Below are 19,179 nucleotides of genomic sequence, written 5' to 3' on the forward strand. Positions count from 1 at the left end.
TTACAGGGCAGCAGAGCTCGTGCTGCAGCTGTGGTCAGTGCCAGTGGGAGAGAACGGGCTCCTGGCCTGGGAACTGCACCGCCAGCTCCGGTGTTGACAGGCAACCACCACTCCAGTTTTGAGACCAAAAATGTGCTACCAAAGACTCAGCAGACCCACAACCAAGCTTAGAAATGCTACTAATATACTCACACTTCATTTTAGTCTCTCCCCTCTCCTCACTTCTCTCCCATTCTTATTGCTGAGCCCAAATGTCAACAGTTAATGTAGGCACTAGGTGTGATGCAAAATGTAAAGTGAATTGGCAATAATATAAATCTGAGATTCAGATATGTGGAGATATATTTGAGAAAATTTCTTCAGTATATTTGAGTTGCAACTGGTACATGAGTGAATGGGGGACTCCCTAATCCTGGGGTCAGCTGTGCTGGCAACAGGATGGTAAATAGGTCTGGGACTGGAGGCTGTGTTCAAGTTTCTTGGGACCACCCCGGAAATAAAAATCACTGTTATTGTAATGGTGTAGATCTAATTCATGTTATTTGCTTGGCAATATTAACGTGCCCTTGACTGGTGCTTTGGGGGAGAGAGAGAGAGAGCACAGGTAGGGAGCAGGCAGTTGTAGGGGATATGGCAACTGTAGGGCAAATAAGCACTTGCCTTTTCAGGACAGGCACACTCCAACAGCCAAAGCAATCAGAAACAGGTGATGTGACCTTTTAAAATCAATAGCATCACTGTCCCCATGTCTTCCTGGAGACAAAGACTATTTATAAAAACAGAGTTTGCTGGATCATGTTGCATGGTTCAGTTTACCATTTGGTATTAAGATCTTATTTAAATGGGGTGTGTGTGTGTGTGTGTGTATATATATTTACAAATTAAAGAGAATTCAATCATTACTTTATCAAATTTTGGTCTCATCTGACCTGACAATTCCCATTCTAAGACCTGTATATTTGGTATAATTCTTGTCAGAGTATCATTTCTGAACATAAAAGCTCCAAAAGGTTTAAACTGTTATAGCCACTCTCCTGTATCCGATAGAAGAAATATATTTTTACTGCAGAGGAAAATGACTTGTTTCATGCTTCTCACATATTATCTTTATTAAACGTTCGGACAGATACGCATCCATTTATTAGATAAATAATCTATGGCTTCTTAGTTTGCAAATGCTGGTTGAAAGTTCACGAGAGCAGGCTTTTCTGTGAACTTTCTGTGTTTATAAGTTCAGACACTGTAATAAATCCTGAGACTATTGACTGCTTAGCAGCATTTTGCACTGTACCCCAATGGCTAAAACAGGGAAGCTGGGAACTCTACATCTGAATATTTCAAAACCTCTGAGCAGCTTGATTGGAGTTTGATTTTCTTCTTAAATAATGCAGGTTGTTCTGAAGAGAATGTATAATCGTAATTATCTGATAGTCAAATCCTTGGTGGCTAACGTACAAAGCTCCACTACCGCTAATAGAGGTTTCATTTGAGCAAAGCTTATTGCAGCATTTTGTAGTCGCTAGAAAAAAAGTGTTCTTTGTGCGTGCTGTAGTTCAGAGCTGTAAGGTCTTTGTGAATGGTTACTCTCAAAGCGCTACAGAAGTTCCCCGGTTCAAGGTGGCTCCTGGCTCCTCGGAAAAATGAATGTGAGGTTCCAGCCTGGGAGGAGAGAAATAAGTGAAAAAGGAGCATCCTTGGGCTAGGCAGGACAGGTCTGCCTAGTGCAGCTCTGCAGCCGGGACCAGTCAGTGCTACGCTGGTTCAGAAGGAGGAAGAAAGATGAGTGCTAACCCCAGTAAACACAACGAGCATCCAAATTCTCAATCACAGTAAAAGCTCCTCCAGCCCCTTTTTGTCAGAGCAAAAGGATTTTCAGATTATAAAACCGGGAGTCACCGTGTGGTCATCTAACCACATAATTTAGGACACAGAACATCCTTGAATTTGATCCAGTTTAAACTTGAGTACATCTTTTAGATTAAGAAAACCCAACAACATCTATTCTCGATTTAAAAATTACTAATTGTAGAAAAGCCACAATAACCTATTGCAATCCACACCAGCAGCTAAGTATTTCACTGGTGAAGTGTGGAAATGCGTAGCCTTTTCCTCCTGCGCATTCGTTCAACTCCAGCCACCAGATCTTTTTATATCTTTATTTGCTAGATTGGTAGAGGGTTACTCCAGAAGTAAATACTTACCGCCCATAACCAGTAATCCTTTAACCTTTTCCTGATACACTTAAAGGACCGAGTACCTAAAACTTACACCGGAAGGTGGTTTCCAGTTTTCTGCTCGCTCCCAGAGCTGTTGCCCGCACCCTCTCCGGTGTTCAGGCAGTCTTTACGAGTGCCTGAAGCAAGCACCGTGTGGAGGAAACAAGGCCTCCTGTCAAAAATGCGTACCCCTGGGACTCACATTAGTTTTCAGCCAGTTTTACTCCCGGAGTTCAGGCCCAGCTGACGCCCTGGAGACGACCCGGCGTGTCCTGTTTAAGCTCACTGCTCCCCAGAGGAGGGTGCTCCCGGCAGCACGCGCCGCCCCTACTCCTGGTTTCTCTGCATCTGACGTCACTTTTGCCCACCGGATAAATGCCTATTGCTTGGTCATCTGCCATCAAATGACTGAGCACTTCAGACTTTTGCTTCTAGAGTTCCTTTAATCCTCATTATATACGATAGCCCTCATCTTTGTAACATCTGCTGATGTTTTAAGTGATGGTTTTATTCTCTTGCTGACCCTTAATACTACCACTGTTCCTAACAGTAAAATTAGTACCATCGTTTTCAGAATACTGTCAGATACAAAGCTGTCCACTGCTGAACTGTTCAGCTGCCGAAATGTTAGCTAGTATCGTCATTCTGTGTAGCTTCATTTCCCTGCCATTTCTCTTCATGTCTAAGATATTATACGGAGTTACTCTGCTGCATTTTCAGCTCAGAGAGGTCTCTCTCAAGTGAGGTAAGGAAGGTTGGCAAGTAGAAGTAATTGTCTCTGTTTCTATCATGCTTTGCAGGTGAGAGTGCCAAAGTTATTTATTAATTAAACAGCTCCATGAACTAATTGAAGTAAAATATTCTGCATACTAATCAAATAAACATACTATACGTAGGTGAAATGAAAGTCACAACAAAGATAAATAAAAGTTTCACAAGAATTTAGTGACAGACTACAAAGACGACCCTGGGAGAAACAGAGAAACAACTCTCTGGTGCCTTGCTTTATTCGTAAAGGCAAATTCACTTTCTGTCCTTTTGAAACCGGTTCATAATCTCAGCTCTACATGTCAGCTTCACCTCTTTTCCCTCTTTCAAATGCTGAGCATCTTTTGATATGTTTGATAAGTGTCTGTTAAACAATTCCCTTCAGAGTGCCAAAAAGACACACGTATCACGTAGAAAAAAAAATCTCATGGCTCTTCTTCCACATGGACTTCTTCAAAAATAACCAGCTACAAATAAGCAGGGACACATATTTTCCATGAATCATGCTGCGGAACCCACCATAGACTGTTCTGTGGGACTGTTGTACAGAATCTGAGTTTTCACAGAAAAAAACCGTTACCAGGCGGTCTGATGGCGAGGGAAGCATTCCCAAACAGGAACGGAACATGAATCAAGTCGGGATGACTCAGATTGTTTTTGTGATTCTGCAGAGAGACAATCTGAGATAATAGCTGGGTTGCGTGAACTATTGCTATAATTTTTTGCAACAGAAATTCAGAATACAATGACTTATATTCATATTACTGTTGTGAGTTGGGATTTTATTTTTACTGTATATATCAAGAACACTGTAATACTTATATTTCTAGCCCCTCCATGTGAATAAACACATAGAAAAATATTTATTGAAGTCCTCTGTATGCTTCACAGGCAATATGAAGAGTTTCATCCTAACAAACATAGCAACATCCCTTCTGTAGGGTCGGTGAAGTATATTTTGATAAGAAGACAGCACTGTCACAGCAGGACTGAGTTATGGAGGTAGGTAGCTAGCCTTAGGACACCAAGGAATTTATAACACAATTGTTACACATTGAAGCTTGAAGCTTATGACAGAACAACATTTCCTTTCCAGATGGTGAAAAAAAAAGAGCGACTGGGAAAAATAAGCCAGAGACTTTGCTTAAATATATAAATTAGGTTTGTGCTGCTTTTGATACAAAGAAAGAAAGAAAGAAACCCAGGCTACTTCTGTTTCACAAAATAGAATTACTGCCCAGTGTTGTACCTAGTGTCGTGTAGGCAACACAAAGTATCAGTAGAGCTAAAGGACATCTCTGCTGTTTGTGTGTTGTACAGGCAGGTTAAGTAAATGGTTTAAATTTAACTAACCAGATCCCATGACTCAAGGTGAGAAAAATTCTTCTTTAGTGCTGTACTCCATCCTTTGCCAGAAAGCTGTTCCCAATCAAAACTATATTTATCCATTATTTACCAGTTTAGTCAACTGAGGACAAGTTGTTCTGAAAATATTTGTTTAGATCAACCAGCCAGACAGCAAGAAAAGTAAGGAGAGGAAAGAAAAAACACAACAGAAACGCGTCTAAAATTCCAGGGAAAACCTTTCTGTTGACTTTATCAGGATTTGGCCAAGATCTACAGTCAACAGATGAGAATGATAGCTATTAAAACAAGAGAAAGAGACTAGAGACTCTAAAGAAAGAGGAGGCAGAGGTAGGGAAGTGGTGGGACCTCCCCACGTTCCCATGAAAGAGGGCAAAATGGAGGTCCAGCTGCAAACAAGCAATGGAAGGGAACGAAAACTGAGAAAGTAAAGTAAAAGATGTGTGGCAATTGATTCTAATGGATAAAGATGTCAGGCATTGGCCTTGCCTGAAGATTTTCCAGAACGGGAAAATCTGCAGACAAGCTGGGTTCAGTATGGCCGGCATATTAAAATAGCTGGAAAATTTGGAGAGATTATTCATATCTGAAGCTTTGGGAAGATCACATCTGGGTAGTAGTAAAGGGAAAGATTTGTCTTTCATTTTAAATTAAGTTCAGTTTGGAAATGGTTGAGGAATTTTTGTAACAAAATTGTTTTTGCGGTCCTCCCTCTGAGAGAATATTTTAATTTGTAATTCTTACCCTGACAACATGACTTCAGTAGGGCACAATGAGTGCAGTGGGTATGTATCAGTAATGACCATGAAAGGACAAACACCGCACAGGCAGAGGAACCCACAGCAAATCTTATAGGATTCAGGAAGGACAGAGTCTAAGTTTAACCACAAAGAAATCCAAACACGTTAAGAAATGTGTCTGAAATGAACCGACTAGCAAATCCTCCAAAAATCAGTCTTTGTGGGGAGAGTAAATGTAGAAGGCATGTTGTCGTCTTAATCCATAACAGACTGACACATCTTCTGAAGAACAAACTGCAATTCTTTCTAAACTACGAAGCCATGACTGGAGACGAGGCACAGATTTACCAGCCAGGGAAAAGGTCCTTTAGCTGCTTTCCTCTTGCCCCAGCTGGACCTCCGTCTGCCACTGCCTTGCCTGTTTTTAAATAAAAACATCCAAATATGTAGCTAGTAGGGAGATGGGTGGATAACCAATAGATGGGTAGACAGTAGATAGCGATGGCTTGTTTTTTTCTCCTACAGTGTTCTGGTTTGTGAGGCAGTAGCTTTATTTTCCTTATCATGTCTCCCCACCGATGATCTGTCTTTCTTGAATCAGCTTCCAGTGCAGTGAATGGTTTCCATTTTTAATTTACCATACATAGGTTATTATAATTTTCCCTGTGGACATGGGCAAAGAGCTTGCAGTCTTGACAACCACATTATAAATGATGGAAGCACATGATGTCAATGCTCCAGCTAGTAGAAGAACCCAGGCCTCCAAAACTTTTCAGGGTTTACAACATGAGGACCTTGTTATCTCAGTCTTGCAGATGCAAATCAGGACAGAGATGACCCATGGCAATAAATACCTGTTATATGGCCAGGTCTAATTTTTCATGGCCACCAATTTCCTGCAGCACATTCGGGTACCGGTGTCCTTGTGAGTTGCAGCATCCTGCTCACTTTTGGATGTTTGCCCATGTGGTGGTGTGCCTCCTCCAAGGCCCCTATGCTGCTACCAACATCATTCTCAGGCTCAGGCCCCTCCTCGCACACAGGCACCACGGTCCGATTTTCCAGGTGAGCAGTCTACTGGTCTTTCCCCTTCTATGTATGTACAAAGAGATTCTTTGAACAAAACCAAGGAATAATCTTGCCAGACCTTCTCCAGATTCTTGGGGAATGCAATAAGGAGAGCCTGACTGACAAAAGCTGCCTTTGACGATCAACAAACTGTCACAAAGTTGTTTCTTTTCCTAGAGTAGAACTGAATTTGCTAGCACATTACACCATCACCTCCCAAGCAGTAAAAGGCCCATGTAGGATTTCACAAGAAGTCGCATAAAGCCTTACTACCAAGGGGAAGGAGTAGTTGGTAGCAATCTCCCAAATAGTTATGCTTCAAAAGCATCAGCCGGTAGGAGTCACAACAACGTTCAAAACTCCAGAAGCTCCCTTGATGTGATCAGATCTCCCGTTCTCCATCAGCAGCTGAGCCAGGTTTTGAGCCAGCAATATTTCCACACAAATTAGTAGTAGTAATAGCAGCAGTAGTAGAAATATTATTATTATATAATAACATATAATAATATAATTATTATATAATAATAGCACAACTATAATAATATATTATGACATAATTATAGTCATAACATAATTACATAATAACAACAACAGCAGTAATAATGCCTGCCCCTCCCCATCACTGCTCCATATGGAAGCCTTCGTAAAACAGTTCCCCAGCAGAGCTGTGCCAGTTGCACGCACAGCGGGCAGATGCAGAGCGCATCTGCTTCAAAGGACGTGCCGTCAGCAGCGGAGGCACTGCCACGTGAAATGCCAGCGTACAAAAAGGCACCAGCAGACTTTCTGTAGGATCTCGTGGGGTGGGAACGTTGTTCCGCCTGTGACCAGAGACAGGACCAGCCAGCCTGCACAACAGCAGAAAGCGACGTGCAGCCTCCACCCTACTGTTCCCGCTTGCCGCTCCATACACACTGCACCACACAAGCGTGCTCATTCACCTCGACAAATATCAGGTTGCCAGTGATTAATACAAGCTGGGTTTGTTTTTTTCTTGATGATGAATGTTTCTACATTCCTGAAGAGTAATACACTGCCCCACTGCACATTTTCGATTGCCATGTCCATTTCTATAGAGCTGGGAGGATGGACCAACAAAAATCACCTGAGATGATGAAGGGTTTTGATGAAGGGCTCCCAGAACCCAGCTTTGGACTAGTTACTAATGCCTAAAGAAGTGCCTATACAAGCCAGCTAGGAACAAGCCAGAAGCAGGCATGTTTCCCTGCTCTGAGAAGCATCCTTCCCTCTTTCAGCTGAATGCAGCACTACCTCTGGCACCAACAGCTCAGCGAGGAAGCAGCCTCAGATGGAGTGGTAGTGTGGATGGCAGCAGGGCATGGTCATGTTTCTTAGTCCCAGCCGCATCATGTGAGCTGGAGCCCAGCAACCAGCTCAGCTCAGAGCTACGGTGCGCTGTGACAGCCCTCCTTGCTCCCCTGGGAAGCCAGAGCTGCTCCAAGCTGCGGGAAAACCACAACCAAACCCTGTGTTTTTGGTTTCTACTGCCTGCCCAGCCACAGCATCAGACTGTCTCATTTTTAGCAAATGATGCAGACATCAGTGAATTCTGCAGATATTAAAAGACTATCCTCCAGCCTGCCCCACCACCTCTGAACGTGACCCCCCACCTAGACTGCAAGCCCTTCAAGTTATCCTTCATTTGTCTGTTGGTGTGCTCCCTTAGATCTGCAGATCGCTTTGATTATTTGAACATCTGGAAGTTGTCACATGGTTTTTTTGACCGTGACCATCTGAAATATTACGCAGCAGGACTTGGGGGGGAGGCACAGTAAGGAAACAAAAACATCCTACTCATAAGAACATGTGGCAGGAATTATCAAATAACACCATCCCAAAGGGGAGTGCTATATATCCAAGAAAAGACAAACTTTCTCTCCATCCCCTAAAGCTGGGACAATTGCTTTCCATAACATTCATTCCAGACATAAAAAAAATATTACACATAAATACCTAATATATTTTTCATTAAACATTATGTTATGAAGGTTGGCTGTCTACCACTAATGGGAGGGATGGAGAAAAAGCATTCCTTTCATCCTCTGAGTTTCAAAGCTGAAGAGTAGCTCTCTACATACATGACTCTCCATAGAAAAGCCTCCCCAAAAGGGTTCAGAACCTGAGGTCATTAAGCTGTACAGCCCTGGTTTGCCTGTTGTCCTCACAGACTGAGTGCAGGTTCTTTGGTAAAGCTGGAATGGGATATGCAAACAAATGAGATGATGGAAAATGTTGAAATACAGAGTCAGAGGTTCTCAGCAATCCCATCACACAGACTAGGGGGTCTGCAGAAGAAGGGAAAGGGAGCATAAAATCAATGCAACTGAAACCCATGTATTTGCATACAATATTTCAACACCCACAAATATAACTTAATTACAGACATGGAAGTTCATAAAATTCAAGCACAGTTTTTAGATTTGGTTTCTCCCTCTCACCAAGATACAGGTAGCAAAGTGTGGAGAGCCGTAAAGACTGTACCGTTGCACTTTGGCAGTGGTTAACCAGTGATATTTTAGCCCCTGCCAAGAGGTTCATCCTAAAACAGAACTAGACGGGAGCAGGTTTCCTTCTGGCCAGCCTGTTTGCTTACGGACCATAGGATCGAAATCCCATTGCCCTTGATGCAATCGGGGGAACAACTGGGAGCAGGGCTCCCACGCATGACTTCAAAGCCACCTTCCCCGTGGGCAGCCTGCTAGAAGGGGGCTCTCTGCTGGGGTTTCCTCCCAGGGACATGCCCAGGCTTCCCCAGATGCTCAAAGTCAAATCTGTGTGACTACTACTTCCACCAGTCCTTAGCCTCTGTACGTCTCCAGAGTCAAATCAGACCCTGATGTACTGGCTTTGCCCCGTGGCTGCTGTTGTTTCTTCTTTGAATGGGGCTACTTTAATATTCAGTGGCACAGCACTGTGATTTGTCATTATTTAAATCAGTGCCCATAGCTACTGAAGTCAATTCGAGACAAGTCTGATGTATCTTGATACAATCCCAATGACCTACGACTTCAGCAACATCAGTTCCCGGGGACCGTTTTAACAGAGACGCTCTCCTGTGACGTAACACAACAAAAATATTCCATGTTCTTTTTACTGGGATATGAAGAAAGGTGGGGTTTTTTTGAATTAACAGCTACTGTCAGTCATGCCATGTCTGTTTTAGCTGTTGACCATGTGATCAGTAAAATACGCGTTGGTCTCATCAACTTTTAACGAGGCGATGCAGTTTGAGATCAAGCTCAGCACAGGATAAATCATGTCCTACTCACCACGTGCACGTAATTTCTAACTCCTGCACTCCTGTTTACCCCCACCTGCATTTTCTCTTTGGGAACCCACACATTCACCAGGAAAAAAGCTACAAGGGGAGAGGAGAAGGACAAGGGAGCATTTGAGCGGGACGGGGCGGGATCCGGCCTTCGGCTCGGGCAGCGCAAGGTGGGTGGCCGCGGCCCTCGCAGCCCGGCGGCTGCAGCCCTGGGGCCCGATCCCGAACCCCCGCCACGGGGTGCGCGCCTGGGCGCTGCCCACTCGGGACACGTGGGCTCCTGCCTTCCCCCGGTGAAATCAGTAGCTTTGCGCCGCGTGGGCAGCGTGGACGCGCGGCCGGGCGCGGTTCCTGAGCGCACCCACGAGGTGTCACTCCTGCCACGCCGCCCGCGCCGCGGGACCCCCCACGCTCCCGGGATGCGCCCCCCACGCTCCCGGGGTGCGCCCCGGCCCCGGCCCGCTCCATCCTCCCCGCCCACTCCCGCTGCAAAGGGCGCCCGCACCACGCACACCTGGCAAATTTTCTGGTTGCTAACGTTGAGAGCACAACGCGCCGTTGCTGCCCAGGGACTTTTACCATCACCCTGACCGAGGGTTTAGAGGAGAAAAATAATCGGGTTTGTATGTTTCCTATGAATATCAGTTCTCAACACATAAATCGGCAAGACTTGACCACAAAAAATAATAATAATAATTAAAAAAATAATCAAATGGAAAGATATGGCATATTATCACTTCAGAGCTGTCGGAATAAATAAAGAAAAAAAACAAAACACCAAACTTTGGATAACACCAAACTAGTCTGCTTTACTACGGTAAAGAAAATTGTTTTGACTTATCTGCCTTCCTTTGTTTTCGATATAGCCAAAATAACGGACTATAATGAATACCAGAAATGTCCCATCCAATAATTACTTATAATTAATATTTTTCTTATTCAGCATTACACAAGTCAAATAATTACCATTCAGTTTACACATTTTTCCTTAGCAGAATTAAAATTTTGGCAGTATTGTACCAGATCAGCGCTGATATGCTGGCGCTACCGTATCAGTACCAACAAACTGAAAGTAATGAGAGAGTTGTTAAAAGCAGCCATTTCTGCATCACATGAAGGACTGCTGCTGGCTGCTGCAGACAGCTCTGCTCTGACAGAGCAAGAAGAAGCAGGCAGCCACCGCTGCAGCTGCATGCACAAGACTGCAAGGCCTCAGTAACAAGGAGTAATGAGCTCCATCCTGGTACAGGAGCTTTCAGGAACTGCAGAAGGATGCGGCTTCTATGACAACATTAAACTTCTTCACCACATTGGGCATGTAAAGGCTTTTTCTTCTTGCCCGTCTTTTTTTTTTTCCTACACAATTCAATCGGGGCAGCACTTTCAAAATTTTTATTTAGATGAAAAATAGAAGCAGCGGTGTGAAGGGTACCTAGGTGGAAGTCCTCCTGTCTTCTCAATGCTCAGCCTTTTATTTCCCAGTGCTGAGCCCCAGGTCAGGAAGTGCCACCAAACACATGCGTGTCCTGTCGTCTCTCACCCCTCTTCTGCTTGCTCCTGAGGCTTCGTTGGTCACAGCATTGAACATACAGCGCGGGAGGTCAGCAGCTCAGAATGCAGAAAGTAAGCAATAGTCATAATGAGAGACTGGTGGTGGGCCTTGATGTCACTATCCCAGCTGTTATTTTTACGCTCTTTTTTTTGTTTTTGTCACTCCTTCCCCTCTCTTTTTCTCTTTCTTTTATTCCTCAAGGTCTTGTGGCCTCCAAACCCTTGGATTTTTTCTTTCTTGTTAAAAAACACAAAGTGATCAACGCCACTTTCCCTAGTCTGTGCCGCTGGTGGAAAGAAGTTGCCTTCAAAAGTTTTCTAGAGACAAAGGTGCGTTCCCAGCACGTGGCATGGAAAATGAAAGTCTGACAGTTCAAGCGTTCTCATTACAGGAAGAAAACCAATATATAAGTGAAAATCCGCCCCCTACACACAAACACACTGATGGGAGAGCAGCTGCAGTTATTCCCTCATACCTGGGGTTTGCAACAGCGACAGAAAAGGATGAGGAAAATGATCGAGAAGGAAAGCAAGAGAAGAGAGCTTTGGCAAGGCCTTGCTAGTCAGGGACCCAGTAAGGTTACTGAAGTAATTCAGGTGGGGTGGAGGAAGGAGAAATGGAGCGACCCAAACTGACTTTGGAATTACAAACTTAACTGTTCCCTAAAACCGACTTTCTGGAAAGTAATTCCCTCATTAATTGAGCATTATCTATATAATTGCCTGCACTGTACCTTCAGCACTTTACTTGCTGCTAGTATCTCCTTTTAAAACACCAGAACATTTAAAATAAAGTCTAGTCATTGATGAAATTCCACATTTATTCCCCCTCCCCCAAAAAGCTTTGCGTGTTGTGTCTGAATCCCCACCGACACCTCAGGAAGAGGGGAGTGCGGGGCAGCAGTGGCTGGAGGAGGAGTGGGGAGCTGGTGGGAGCAGGCTGGGGAAGGAGGAAGGCTGGCACCCAGCTGCAGCACGGTTCCCTGAGATCTGGTCACGGTCAGAGGCATGTTCTGCATCAGCCCTGGCCTTAGCACTGGCCTGCTTTCCTTTAATGCTTTCTCTCCACCCTCCACCCCCCTTTTTTTTTTTCTCCTTGTAATTTCTTTCTATTCCAAGCAATATAAAACAGAGGAGCTAAGTGTAAAGAGCATCAGTGGGCACCGTAGGAACATGCGGGAGGGATCAATGGAGCAAGGATCAGAGGAACAAAGGAAAAGAACCATAAAAGATAGAGAATCCTAAAAAAGATGTTACTGAGGGGGAGGGGGAGAGAAGAAAGAGTGTCTGAAAGAAGAGACGAGCAATATAAAGAACAGTGTGTCAGAAGAGATGAACTCAAAAAGGTCATAGATTTCAGGTTATACATTCTTCTCTGCAAAAAGGCGGGAAAGTAAGTTACATTAAATATGCCATTGCCAGTCATTTTTCAAAAAGGAGAGGGGAAAAGGGGCAAAGAGGTAGACAGAAAAGTTATATGAATAATGAATTGCTTCGTTTATGTGATATACTGGAAGAAGCGGCCACAAGGTTAAGAGCACGGGTGGTAAATAGTATCTCCTTTGAAAGTTGGCATCTGTGATGAATCTGATTTCAAAATCTAGTCAAATCAAAAAAAGAGACAATGACGGTGAATGCGGCAGATTATATTTTGGGAGTGAAGGAAAAGTACAATAAAAATTGTGCAAATGCCACTAACAAGGTAACATTTACAATCGTGTCTTAATATTGTTTGATATTTACTGTCCATGTCCACACTTGTAAATAAGGACTATCATCTAGCATTTGAGCAGGTTAGCAGAGTTTATTCTCATGGCAATTTCTTTTAACAATTTACACATATAGATCCCTTATAGCAAACAGTGATGACGGTACTCACTCTCATTCATGCGTCTGTCTTAAAGCCCCAGGCCAGCAGATTCCTCACTCTCACCCACTCATAAAGATACCCGCAGGTAAAAGGACTACGAGTATTTCACAGGGTAGAATCAAAAAGGAAAAGTGACCTTGGTAAAAGAGAAAGATGGTCTGAAAAACGAAGATGCTACTCAACAGACAGCTGAAGACACCTTGTTGACCCACGAAGAGTCAGCTACGCAAAAGGGGAACAACCAGCTATGCAAAAGGGGAACAACCAACTACGCTTTACTGCAAAGGATCTGGACATCACCGTGCCGCATACGCTGGCACAATTCAGTAGTGGTCATCTACTGCAAAAAAAGGGCAAGCCCCATAGTTGTGTGTACAGACAGAAGTGCAACAGCAAATCCTCTGCCTTCCTCCCATAAAACCTGGGTGGGAGCCCTGCACCCTGCTCTGGGCACTGTCCTCCAAGAAAGCTGTAACACCCCCAGCCCAATGGAGAGCAATTAAGTCACTCAGCACTTCAGAAAACACCAATAAGAAAACCAAAGGAGGACGTAATGTTGCAACGGCCATTTACCTATTTGAAAGGTAGGGAACATTTTATTACAGTCATTGTAGTAGTCTGGTCAAAAAAATCAAGGGATACATTGAAGCAAAGAAGATTTAGTTTAGATATTAGGAAAAAAACTTTGTAGTGGCAGAGATGATGACTGTCTGGAGAGACTCTGCAGTCCTCAAGTCGATGTTTGTACAAAAAAACCCCATTTATTTGTACACGTCACTTGAGGACTCCGCAGTCTGCAACAGCATGGGGAGGGGGAGCCCGGCCCCAGAGACATCGTCTTCTCTTTCCCTCCACCTCTTTGCTGTTGGGACTTCAGCCTGTCTTCAACTCACAGGAGACAAAAGCGTTAGTGTGTTTAGCGCAGTCAGCTCAAAAGGCAGACTGGTATGACTCACAATCACTTAGTGACTTGCTTAAACCAATTGTGGACACAGAATATGTTTAAAGAAATCGTTGCTAATTTACCTTGAACATCTTGGGATTAAAACCTTGTTTCATATCCGTCCCGATAGCTATTAATTTTCTTTTAGCAAAATTCCTATATTTTATGCACTTAAGTTACTAAGTCCAGTGGTGTTAGTTCTAGGCACAACATCTCTAGCTAGAAAGGAAGTTAAAAATATGGCAGTTTTAAACTCTAAATTCAAATAGCTGTTAATCATTTGGCATAAAGATTAATAAATGGAAGAGCCACAAACAAATCACTGGTGATTCTCAACTCCTTATTCCAGCTGCTTGAAGAAAGCAGCCTTCTCTCACTTTAGTTGTCTGCTTTGGCTTTCATTAGTTTTTTTAAATAAACAAACAAACATCCTAAATGTATTCCTACAGGTCTCATTTTCTGGAACTGGTTTTTGCCCTCCTATTTCTTATTTCTTGGGTGACTATTTGGTGTGTATGTCTTATGATTTCAAACAATTTCAGGGTTGCAATTTGAAAAAGGCAGTTCTCTATATTTGGTATTAATTGCTTTCTAGCTGAAAAAATGTTGTTGTTGGATTTTAAAGGGCCAGCCACAGTTGGTCTTGTCTGATTTTTTGGGGTTTGATTCCAACCCTGAGTGGCTGCGGCCAACAGGCTGGCAATCCACCAGCTGCATTCAGCCTCTCTTGCTCCTAATTCCTCAGTTCCCCAGTTCTCCTCCCTTGTCGGTTCTGTTCTGGTCAGCACAATTAATTTCCATTCCTTACTCCTGTATTCACCTTCAGCTCGTTAATTTTTGGCCAGTCTCCACTACTGTTTCAGCTCAGCACTTTGCAGTTTCGTCACTGTTTAAGGCCTTTCTCCTCCCTCTTTGGTTTTGTAGGGTTGAAGGACAGGTTTTAATTGCACCTTATGGAAGAAGGGGCGAATGTTTTGCTGTTCTCAGGTCGGTGCCAGGGAAGCTCTCGTCTCTCCCAGTGGCCATTTTCCTTCCCAGGCTGGTCTGGGAGCACAAAACCGTCTCAAGGGTGCAGCAGAACCAGCAAACACTTCTTTCTCCTGCAGGCTTAAGAGCTGTTTCATGCACAAGGATGCATGAGGAAAGGGACTGTCTGATGAACCCCAACTCTCGGACTGAAGTTCCCAGCTCCAAGTGGTTATTTTAATGAATATTACAATTAATATCCCTCAACAGAGGGTGTTTCCAGCTTCCTGGGCAGCGCCAGGAGGCACCGATTGATGGCTCTTCCCCAGGAGACAAGAACTGCAGTCCCCTCAGATTGGGTTTCTCTCTCGGTCCGTTTTTCCTCAGCAGACTCGTGGCCTCACTGAAATTCCTAATGGGTATATCATTGTGTAACCAAAATCATACTTCAGCTGTTTGGTGGTTGTACAAACATGCCTTAATCTGAGTTAATTCCTGGAAGTGAATCTTCATATAAATTTAGAAACAAACATTTCTCTTTTCTCTGTGGGGAAGTAAAAGGATGTTTGCTCCTACGTGGAGTTTCCATTCCCAGTACTGGCAGATGACAGTGATCAGGTGAGGTATCAAAAGATCGCAGACAAACCCTTTAAAAATCAACTGGTTGTAGAAGAGATTTTATTTGGTCTGTTTGGGCCAAATTCACTCGTGTGGAACAGTGGAGTCGGGTCATTTGAAACTACGCTCAACTAAAACCTTGCTACAGCTCTCTGCCTACTTTGAAATCCTTATTAGTAATGCATAGCTTTCCTTTACAGACAGTGTGTTAAATCCTGTGCAAATACAGGAAAAGACGTCCATTCAATAAAGACTTCATATTTACTGAAAGAAAAGAACTAGAATAAGTACAAAACGGGTTCAGGAATACAAATGCTCCACATCTTTTTATCACAGTTCGTGTTGCAAAGTGATTTTGGCAAAAAAAAAAAAAAAAAAAAAATTTGGGTGAAGTTGCATGAAATACCTAATGCATGATTTTGAAACATTAGTTATTAGAATGGAGTGATTCTTCAAAGGAGCCACTGGTGTGTAATTAGTTAACTCCTAAGGCAAAGCAGGCAATATACCAGCTGATGCAATTGGTGGCAGCAGGAGTTTGGAAATAAATATCTCTATTTGGCACTGAGAAGTGAAACAGAGCTCAAATTTCTGTGGATTGCTTGGCCCCAAGTTCATGCCTCAGAGCTCACATTTCTGTGGTAAAGGAAAATTAAATCTGAGTTTAAGATCTGGGGTTCAATGTGGCTATTTATTAAAATTCATCTGGCTTCCCTAGACTGTGAATATTTTGAGTTGACCTAGATGGAGCTCTTAAAAAAATCAAGCTCTCGAGTGTTTTCTGATAAAAGCTTAGTAGAATTGTGCTAACAAAAACTGAGACACTTTAAAGCGGTGATTATCATCCTAGCTACAAACCAGAAACACAGTGGCATGTGAAAACAAAGAACAACCAAAAATCCCAAACCTCCAGAAACCCCAACTGGGCAAAAAGCAGGGGAACAGCCATTCATGGTGATTTATAATGTGTTTGGTCTTGGGTTCATTCAGACTACCTCTTTAGAGATGCTGCAGTCAGGGCCACGGCTGCACCAGGCTGCCGGCAGAGCCGGAGGGGAAGCCAGCGGTCCCAGCAGAAAGCAGCTCAGCTCCCTTCTGCCCACAGCGGCTTGGCACGGGAGCCCTGTCCTTAGCGGCAGCAGCTCGGGTGAGTATCTGACGTTCAATGAGATGATTCTAGCATTAATGTATTCAAATGTATTGCCTGATTGTGTCTATGACTGTCCCACTTTTGTGTGTGTGTGTGTGTGTGTGTGTGGGCGTGCATTTTCAGCTTTGGTAGTCCCTTTGAAACAAGATTCCTGTTTCTCAGTATCCGACCAAAGGCAGTACGACAGATGGTACTAGAGTTGGCTCTCCTGAGTCTATCCTGTGCATCGCTAAAGAGGCTTGTTCGTCCTATGCATCCTACGATGCCCTGGAGGTACCAGCATTTTGTCGTTTGACTTAGTTCCCATCATCGCTTTTCTACTCGGAGATTCCGCCTACTATCCTTACGTCACTTCTCTCAGTCAAAAGCGCTGTTTCTTGGGCCAAGCAGCGATTTCTGGTTCCAGCTCAGTTTAGCTTCAGAAGCCCCACATCTGCTGCCTCACAGGCAGCGCCTCCATGCCCTCATACATCTGTCAATAGGTCTCTGCGTGAGTTACCTCAGCAGCAGACATACAACAGCAGACCTGAACAGAGCCCTTGAATTAAAAGGACAGCCTACCACCAACGGTTTGCTCTACAGACAGCACACTTAGCACTCCCAAACCACTACCTTTTCAGCTTAAAATGTTTCATTGTGTCGCAAGTGACAGCGAGGAGCAAGACACGCTGTCCTTCCTATTTAACAAGTATACACTTGTGTTCTCAGCCAGCTTTGTTCATGTCCGTTCCTAAGGAAATGCAGTTCAGTCGATCCGGTCTCGGGCAGCGACTGAAGGACTGTGCAGGCTGCGCTGCTACGGAACGGGTCTAAGCTTAAAGAAAGGTTTGCTGATGTGGTGATGAGCAAGCTGGAAAGGTCTCTCTGCTGCTAGCTTGATAAAAGAAAATAAAAAGTAAATGATTATCAAAAACGTGTGTTTGATTAGGTGTCACTGAGAGAAAGAAAATGCCATTTCATGTCACTTTTTAGAAAGCACAAGGTGTGTAACTTTTGGGGACGATTTTGCTCTTCACTAATCTTCAGATTCGATATTAAAATCTCAAACTTCCCAAAGGAAAGAGATTCTGCATCTTTTAATGAAAGATAAAACAACAATATAAACATACACAAATTTACAGAGAAAGGATCAACTTTAATACATCTGGAGTAAAAGGTGTTCTTTTTTAAATATGGTATAAAAATAAATGCAAGAAACATTAACAGAGAATATACAGACAACAGACAAAGACACAGGCTTTCTTTCTCAATGTGAATACATCAGTGAAATGAAACCTTCTGTGCTAATTTATTGTGCAATAAATGTGATGCCATATGTATATTTATTAATATATGCATTTTTTACATTTCTTCCAGTTTTTTTGACGTATTTTTTTTAATAAACTGTGCCTAGCAGAAGCTTTTTTTTCACTGTACTTGAGCTTGCAGAAAATAAAAAGACACAGATCCAGCTTGATATGAAGGAGGAAGTGAGCAGACAGTTTTCGAAATGGAGGCATCGAAAGGCTAGAGAGTCCCTCGGAGTCTGTAATGCCTTAGTATACACAAAAGAAAACAAGTCAGGTCCTTGCTCATGCAACATCTTGTTCTACTGTCCTCTGAGTCAGGCAATCAGTGAGCTACAAAGTATGTATAATGATTTGAGTCTGCTTCCATGCTACAAGGTGATCCTTTTAGTAGGACTGCACTAGACTGGTTAACCTCTTTGATGTGAGCGATTTCCCCTGAGGAAAAGATAAAAACAAAAAACAAAAACAGAAAACAGAGGCATGATCACTGCAAACCTGTTCATCAGCAACCACTTAGTGTTGCCACATCACTGTCAAATAACTAGGGACACCAACTGGAGTCTGTCAAATCTTAAACCACAGGATGCCCTTACGCTTAAACACCTGCACTGCCAGCCAGCCAGATTGTTTCACAGAATAAGCCAGCAAATTTAAAGGCCATTTTTGAATGAGGTTGGTTTTGGCTGAGGAAAAACTCATGCTGAGGTTTTTGCTGTCAGTCACACCCAGAACCTGAAGAGGGCTACTACAAGCGAGAGCGCCTTGTGCTACAAAGATGAACATGCAAGTTGGAGTAGCTCTGTCACAAAAGACAAAATGCTACTGTAAAGTTCAGGGAGGAAAGTAAGAGGCAGATTGCATATAGGCAGGAAAGCAGCTTTTCCATGAACGCAGCTATCAGATTGCTGAGACTGTATTTACTAGTTATAAGGAACATTGGTCAGGTATATTTCATGTGACTGCATAACACTGCTTTGAAGGCGTTTGGATTTCCACATTGTTATTTTCCTCATCATTCCTTCTGTTGCAAGGATGCAGTTTCAGGCTTTTAGCAAGTTCTTTTTATAAAGTATAATGACTGTCCCACAAGCGCTAGGTCTACAGCGTGAAGAGGAGGGCGTAGGGTATGTCACCATGGTATATTTCAGGTAGATTTGAGCTTTAGCTGAGCCAGACAAAAGCCATGAAACCGCATAACAGGAATCAGCTCTCCCAAGGCCACGTAAAAGGAGTTAGCTCTCCTAGGGCCATCCTACCGTGACTCTGATCCAACAGGGACAGAGCTGGCACAGCAAGCTTACATCACTCCTCAAAATACCACAGGCATACCCTGGTAGTGTAACACA

General features: G+C 43.4%; 1 protein-coding gene across 7 annotated transcripts in view; it reads right to left on the reverse strand.

Annotated features, from left to right (window-relative positions):
- Positions 1–1,119: 1,119 nt before the first annotated feature.
- The window catches only part of RGS7 (regulator of G protein signaling 7), a 252,466-nt gene continuing 234,406 nt past the window's right edge, over positions 1,120–19,179 (reverse strand). For 3 of the 7 annotated variants that reach the window (XM_054822274.1, XM_054822272.1, XM_054822276.1), the window contains one exon: positions 17,938–18,268. In XM_054822274.1, the coding sequence (XP_054678249.1) occupies positions 18,218–18,268 (51 nt within the window). In that variant the 3' untranslated portion in view covers positions 17,938–18,217. Of the gene's footprint in view, positions 1,660–17,619; positions 18,269–19,179 lie in introns of those variants that run through there. The other 4 variants (XM_054822275.1, XM_054822269.1, XM_054822271.1 and 1 more) reach the window with 3 other exon arrangements.

The sequence above is a fragment of the Grus americana genome, chromosome 3, assembly GCF_028858705.1.
Source record: "Grus americana isolate bGruAme1 chromosome 3, bGruAme1.mat, whole genome shotgun sequence".
Lineage (NCBI taxonomy): Eukaryota > Metazoa > Chordata > Aves > Gruiformes > Gruidae > Grus > Grus americana.